Source organism: Dioscorea cayenensis, chromosome 20, assembly GCF_009730915.1.
Source record: "Dioscorea cayenensis subsp. rotundata cultivar TDr96_F1 chromosome 20, TDr96_F1_v2_PseudoChromosome.rev07_lg8_w22 25.fasta, whole genome shotgun sequence".
In the NCBI taxonomy this organism is placed as follows: Eukaryota; Viridiplantae; Streptophyta; class Magnoliopsida; order Dioscoreales; family Dioscoreaceae; genus Dioscorea; species Dioscorea cayenensis.
In genome coordinates, this window is record NC_052490.1 from 4,866,749 (window position 1) to 4,875,157 (window position 8,409).

The 8,409-nt window shown below is 30.3% G+C and overlaps 1 protein-coding gene across 1 annotated transcript; it reads left to right on the forward strand.

Moving 5' to 3' along the window:
* The first annotated feature begins 3,863 nt into the window (after nt 1-3,863).
* Nucleotides 3,864-4,610, forward strand: LOC120251791. The gene has a single exon (XM_039260440.1). It carries the CDS (start codon nt 3,939-3,941, stop codon nt 4,383-4,385), a length of 447 nt encoding a protein of 148 aa, XP_039116374.1. The 5' UTR covers nt 3,864-3,938; the 3' UTR covers nt 4,386-4,610.
* The last annotated feature ends 3,799 nt before the right edge of the window (nt 4,611-8,409 follow it).

Here is an 8,409-nt window from a genome sequence, read left to right on the forward strand (position 1 = left end):
TCAAATGGACTCTTAGAAATTTTCATCATATATTACCATATATATTAAGAATATTAACTACATTAATAAACATTTTATACATTTCATTCATGGAGACGTCATCATGTGTTATTTAAAAAACATAAATAATTTATATTGTATTATTTGTTGAAAAGCCGAATGGAAATGAAAGAACAAGGAATTTTACTTTATTTGGATGAAGGAGCATCTCAATATTAAATTAATTTATGCTTCAGTTTTGTGACTTTGTCAAAAATAAAACGTGCATCTTATTCAGTAAAATATTTATATTATTATTATAATTATAATAAAAGATTAAGGTTGCATAGGCAATGACCATGAGTGCATTCTAGAAAGAAGCAGGAGCCGCACACAATAATATTTGACTAATAAAGCTACCAAATAAATACCTTTCTTCGCATTCTGCACAAACCAGTCTAATTAAATGATTATTCTGCTATTGACCAAATCAGTTGTAATACAAATTATTTTGAAAGTACAAATCACCAAAACATGAATGAAGTAATAAAAAAAAAACACAGAATACATGTTTTATTTGGATATTTTAAAAAAAAAATTATATGGGCTAACACTAGTATAGCCTAGTAGTAAAATACCTTATTAGTAAATGGATAGATGCAGGTCCCCGCGCCCACAATACTATAAGAGTACCATTTATTCACTATTTATCAACGCATAGTATTGTAGCCTATTGTTCATTTATTGTCTACTAAGTTTTAATGTGGGTCTTTTGTGATAAAAGTTATATTCTCCATTTTTGTAAAGGTGCATGACAGAGGCATTTACCGTTATAGATTTTTGTACTTAGTTTATTCTTTAGTGGGGTGCTGGTCCCTTTTATCCATTTATGTATATAACAAAGATTAATTAACAGTAAAACAAATTTGAAGAAAAAAATACATTTAACTCTTGATAATGTTAATCATCTATTTAAAAAATGGACTAATCAACGAATATATTTATTTTTTAGTGTCAATTTTTTTTATCACATTGTTGTACTTATCCATTTTGAGAATGACCCAAGAAGATATGATGTATATTGGGTTTGACCATGATAAGTTCTTCAATATGCTTTTAATATTATTATTTATTTATTTATCTCGAAAACTAGTGTTCATCCACATAATTAGCACAGAAAACATTGTATCCATCCCTCTAATTGCTCTTCGTTTTTTTTGACAAATGATTACCACAAGGACTTAAAGATAAAGGGTATTTATAATGAAAAATTTCTAGGCAATTTTAGTAGTAATGGGGGTGGGGCGGGGAATCCCTCCCGTCGGGCGGGCCCCGACGGGAGGGATTCCCCTAACACACCTGGCGAGGCGAGGCAAAAATTCCTCCCCGCCCTGCCTCCCCTGAGGATTCCCCAAAAAATATATTATATATTTTTAATATATTTATTAAAGATTATTTCAACATTAACATAATATTATATATATATAATCAATAAATATTTATTTGTTAATATTTTTTTAGTTATTATTATGGAACTCACAATTATTTCATACAACTTATTAACTATTTAAATTTATATATTTCATTAAAACATATTTATTTAATAAAATCTTAAATTATTTTAATAAAATTATTATATAATATATCTACAAAAATTAAAAATTCAAACTTCTAATTTTTCAAATTTCTAATATTCATAAAAAAACTAATTATTTATTTAATTTAAATGAATTGGATAATTAGGTAATTGTAATTTGTCTCAGATTTTTATTCAAATATCCATGTGTTGATACATATAAGCATTATATTTTTTTATTCAAATATCCATTTGTCTAGATTTTTTCATCATACATTATATTTTTTATTTTCAATTCTATATAGCATCTTTGCATGTGTAACATAAATGCATTAGAAATATTATAGTTATTTATAGAAAAGTTTTATATTAATGTTTTGGGCGGGGCGGGGATTCCCCGAGGGGTGGGGATCCCCGCGGGAGAGTGAGCGGGGGAGGATTTTTCCCCCGCGGAGAATTTTAACCAGGGAATCCCCGCCCCGTGCAGAGCGGGGATGGGGACGGGGATCCCATTCCCCGCCCCACCCCCATTCCTAAATTTTAGTCCTAATTAAAAGACTAAAATTTTTTTTTTTTAGCTAAAAAAATAAATGAGTGTGTTAAATGTGCATGACTTATATATACTTTGGTTAATATTTTGTTATTTATATATTTGTTATGCTTTTAAATCATTGTAACTCCTCATAAGCTGCTTGTAGACTGATATATATATATATATATATAATTTAATTTTGAAAATGAAATTTACTTTATTGGAAGAGTTAAAATTATTGATATGTAATTAATTATTGCTTAACTAAAACAACTCCGGTTAGCATACTGTGACTGTGGGCATGTCACAAAAATTTATCCTTTGTCTCTGTAAATCAGTATTATGATTCTACCTTTTCCTCTTGGCTCACATAATTATCTGTTTCACCATATAGGTTTTTTTTTCTAAATTATTATAATCTTATTATAATTCAGGTTGATATTTTGTTATTTTAACTGGACTCTATTTATGCATAAGCAGCATATATATATATATATATATATATATATATATATTGAATCTCAAAAAATTTTGAACTACAGAACAAATACATAAATACAATATGCATGGTAGCAAAGTTGGCATTTCATTTTTTTTTTTTTGTCATTTTAACTAGAACGAGTCAAATTCCTACACTTCATATCAAGGTTTTTATAATTTTCAGAGGTTTGAGTCAGTATATAGACATATAATAAAAATTCTAATATTATAAGTAAATAATTCTCTGTAATGGAAATAGTTATCATACTTGAGTTTTGATAAATCTGGTTTACATTTATTGCCATAAAAAATAAGTGCAATTTGGAGTAAAAATTTCAATTATTAATACTATATTTAATATATACAAAACTTAAATATAATAAAAAAATTTTAATTTATTTCTTAAAACACTTATAACACATTATATATATTCTAATGATATTTAAATTTATTTTTTGAAATATTCTGGGAGCAGATTATACATGTATGCATCAATTTTATTTTTATGTTTTTTTGAAAAAAATATATATTATTTAAAAAAAACACAGAAACTTTGAATTCAAACTAATATATATATATACACACACGTAATATCCAGATTCTGATAATTTAAATTAATAACCCCACATCTAATAGGGATGGAAAATTTTCGCAGTTATACACATGGGTTAGATTTAAACATGTAAAATTTCTAGGTCAAACGGGTGAGATCGACTTTAAGATATATTGGTCAAAACATACAAACAATCCCACTGGATTTTACCCTTCATTATATATTTTATATAACAAGTGGATTTACAATCCCACTGGATTTTACCCTCCATTATATATTTTACGACTGCGAAGTAGCATGGAAGTAGTGAATAAAATAGAAAGAAAGAAAGAACTAAAAAACTTCTTTCTGCTAGGAAATTGGGGAAACTTCAAACTTTAGGTTGTTTAAAAATCAATCAAGCAGGTCAATCTTGAATAAGCTCCAGTTTCATCAATTAAAACGTGCACTTTAATCAAAACAACAGCAACAACAATGAGAAACAGTATTATAAATAAAATAGTTAATGCAACCACAAGAAAACTTTTAAAGCATATATATATATATATTCTGTCCATGTGTATTGCGCGGTCCATGATATGATATCACAAGAAGGTCTTCTAGAAACTATGAGACTAAAATAAAACCACATATATATTCAATCACACAAATGCAAGAATAACCCACTATTGTTGACCCAAAAATCCTCTTCCACCAACCATTATCTCCACACCCACCTCTCCATATATATATATATATATATATGGATAATAACAAAACAAAGGAAAGAAGCCCAAAGACAAAAAGTAGAGAAAGAAGGAGCAAATTAAGAGATCTAGATGGAGCTTGAAGCATTTCCTGCAAAGTTTTGCAAAGGAGTGAGGTCATACTGGAGAAGAAGAAAGTATATAAAGCTAGAGAGCTCCGGCAGCAAAACTGCAGGTGTCCGAGTGGTGCGTCTCGGAGATGGTACTCACCACCAGAGTACTCATCGACGGTTTTGGAGGTTGAAACGGGTAATCAAGTTGAAGATCAAGGCATGGTCTCCGTTCCGTTTGATGGCCAAGTTACGAGATGCGTATATAGATGCCATGCTGAGGTTGGCTGGGAAGGGAAGTGGCTTGACCATCTCGGCCGGGCCGGAGCCGCTCTGGGATAGGAGAATCCCGAGGAGCCGCACGGTTAAGCCTGCCCGAACTGAGTTTGAGCAAAGACTTATCTTTGAGATCTATAGATCTCTTGTTGTCTCTGGTGAGATTGCACCCAAACCGGAATTGACTGATTAATTGATCATCAATAATAACTGCTAATCATGGTGCTGTGGTGTTGTTTTCTTTGTTTCTTTATTTATTTATTTTTCTTCTTTGGAAATGTATATTACCCTTTTATTTGGTTTTTTTTTTTAATTTTTGTTTAAATCATGTTATGTGAGCTGCTTGGACAAATTGCAACCAAGAGAAACTTAATTATGAATGTGATTTTATGTTTTACTTTTACATAATTGTTGGTTGGCCTTTAACTGATTTAGCATGTGATAAAATATTTAATGAATTAATGATCTAGAATATGTTCCATTTTTTAAAAAAAAATTGAATAAATCATTTCTATTTTGAGAAAATAACAAAGAGTATAACATACCAAAGAAGTCCCCAGTTTTAAGTAGTACTGTATTTATAAATATTCGCCATATACCCTAAACTTTATTAAATATATATATAGTTATATGAAGAGTACAAGAACCAGAGATTTGCTTTTTTCTAGAACTAAGCAAATTCAGTATAGTACAACATGCTATCGAAAACACAAAATTGACTCAAATAAAAAATAAAAATAAAAAATTCTAACTCTAAACAAAGACTAAACAAAAACTTGAGTTAATAGATAGATCGGTGGACTAACCTTTTAATTATAGTTTAATTTTCTCGGATTGTGAAATGAAGTAGTCATGCTTAGATCTGAATCTAATTATGTGGGTCAAAGACATTGACACGGCTGGCTTGAGAGTAATTAATGGTTGCGGATCATACTTGGGCACTAATTGTAGATCAGTCTAATATTGATGATGCCATAAAGTTACTTACTTACTTTATTATTAATCAATAGAAATATAGAACCATAACAACTTCTGCCAACCATTTTGATTGTTAAATGTCTAATGACACATGTAATGATGTAATCATACGTAAATTAAATGAAGAATTATTCAGTCTTGACAAAGTTTGGTTACCGGTCGTGTAACACAAACACGTTGCACATTCAATGAATATTGAAACATCTCATTGGTAAGTTTGACAGTGAAGTCTTAATTTAATTTCCATCGCCGTAGTACTGTTTAATCCAATATATGCAATTTATTTTCTCTTTCCTCTATTTTTTTAAATCTATTTTTTTATTTTTTTTCTTCCTTTCTTTACTAGAGTATCTTTTTTTGGGTAGCCACAACCTTCGACATAACCTCATTTTTGTATAAATGTATAAAAATCAAATGAACCATCAAGTTGGGAACTATCAAAACCTGTGACTTTATAAGATTTAGTGATTTTTTTTTACTAAATTATAATCAGAATATTTTGTGGTTTAATTAAAGTTAACTTATATTTAAATATAATTAGTCAAGGGTTCTAACTAGGAAAATTAGCTTCTTATATGATAATGATGAAATTTTCAAAAATTATTTGTAATTAAAACTTAAAAGAGCTTTTTAAAAATTAAAATTCTAAAAAGTACACACCCATATAAAAAGTTTTTTTTTTTGTTTGGCTTTATTATTTAACCACATATTTTTTTCTGGCTCCACCAAGAAAATCTTCAAAAATTCTAATAAAAGGAAAACAGAAGTAAACATTCATTGATAATCCTAAGCTTCATTGTAGTGCTCTTCAGCATTAGAACCAATAAACTAAAGTCTATGCATTCACACTTGCTCTTGTTACCAATAATGAATAAAGTTCATATTGAGACATGTCAACAATTTTGTCTTCTGATTCACACATGCAGGCTCCATCTATCTACCACGGCATCATTTTTCATTTGTAGAATATCAAGGCGAATCAACTTTAATATAGGACTTCCACATATATCATATTGGTCCTTCACACCAAAATCATTTAACAAAAAATGTAAAATATTTGCCCATTGTAGATAAAAGTGGTAATATTAGCAGTTGGTTTGAACATCTTCAAATGAAAACGGTTGGATGTTTGAAATGGAAAAAACAATATGTTTACAGGGTTTGAAAAGTCAATAAGAAAATCCATTACCTTTGTTGCCTGCTAAAGTAGAAAAGGGTAAATTGTTTACCATTTTTCTTGCAGGGCATGAATTTCCAGAAAGGTTGCTCAGGCTGTGCATTCTATTAAAAAAAAAACCAAAACTTATAATATTTAAAAAAATATTCATTTTGTTTCTTCAATTGAACATAAATTGTTTAATTTATTTTTTTAATATTGTTTGTATGAGCCATGTGCAACTAGTGATCAAAACATTATTAACAATAATAATTTTAAAATTTAAAAATTATCAAAAAAAATTACAATGAAATGAAATTGATAGTTGAAATCTTAGCTTGATATTTATATTCTCAAGAGATTTCATATTTTAAAATTATTGTTAAAAATTTTCGTTGCCATGTCTCCAAATACTTCTTTTCCAATGTAATCTGATTAAAAAAACTGATTGAACCAATCATCTCTGGTTCAATAATACAAACAACTCTTTAAAATCTTCATAGTTTGAAATATCTTTTCTATAGTAGTAGAAACAAGATAATATTAAGACCAAATTAACAAGTAAATATATAAGAGGATTTGAACAAGACTATTAATTCCATTGCCTTAAAATATCTCCTTATCAAAGTGCATATCAATAATATAACTAAGTGAGTATCCAATTGATTTTCAACTCAAGAACCTTTTGGATGAAATTTGGCAAAGAGATTAATTTACATTTATAGAAATTATCAAAAAATCAAATAAGATAATAAAATAAATCAAAAGTAAATAAGAGATGAATAAAGTAGACTTTAATTTATCACCTCGGACAAAGTATGATTTTAAATTAAGACATGGGGTAAGCAATATAGAGATAGACGAAACAAAAATTAAGGAGAACAGACAAATAATTGGTCTGAGAATGAGAGGAAAAGAAGAGAAAGGTGTTGATTATGAAATTCCATTTGCCTCCAACAATGAGGTGGAAGTGCAGGTAGAGATCTGCCAACTTCCAAAGAGGATGATAACTAGATTTGGAAGTTATGTTGAATTGAATTGAAGCATGAAGCGAGAATGTCAACAAAATAGCATGCTCAAAAGAAAAAAAGTGATGCAGCGGTATACTCGAACTGTTGATTCGCGTACAAATACCCAGTACAAGTCTTCAAAACCTGTTGATCAAAGATAGCCAGGAATTGAAAAAGAGAGTAACTATTACCAAAACTGATCCTACTCTCGCCCATAGGCTTACATTAAATAGGAAAAATCAAAGATATGAAAATAATCCTAAAACGGAGATAATTAGAAAATATACCAAAAATGGTAAATTTTCAAATACCGGAAAGAAATAAAAGAGTTAACAAAATAAATACTAACGCCATAAACGGTTTACAAATCAGAGATTTCTAGCCAAAGGAATAGCGAAATCAATTATTACTAAAAATAGCAAAATCAGGGTTTTCGAGGCCTAAACGATGGAATTTGGCCCGTTTCCCATCGGACTAGGCCCAAGAAACCCAAAAACTCCACCGCCCGGTGAATTACTAAAATACCCTTATTACTTCGAGTCCCATTTCCACATGAACGCGCATGCCATCTCCTCAATACGGCCCGCATCATTCTCTCCAGGCGGGATAGAATTCGACCCCGAATTTTCATCATCTGAAGAGTCTCCATAGTAGGGTAACAAATGTTTGATATTGAAGACATCCGCCGTTCGGATATGGCTAGGGAGTTGAAGCCGGTAGGCATTGGAATTAATCTTCTCAATAATCTCGACAGGCCCAATTTTTTTTGCCTTGAGCTTACTATACTCCCCAACAGAAAAGCGCTCTTTAGATAACACAGCCCACACAAAGTCACCCACCTCGAACTCACTATGGCGGCGGTGTTGGTCAGCATGCCCCTTGTAACGTGCATTTGAGAAAGTTAAATTGTCAAAGATGGTCTTGTGAATGTCTTGTAACCCCGTGACAAAATCAGCAGCCTTTCCATGGACTTTAGTCTTTGCGGGGGAAGGGAAGGAGGTCAAGTGGTCCACGTGAAGTGTCGAATACACCACACGAAATGGGTGAACCACGCACTCATTGGTAGCAATGAA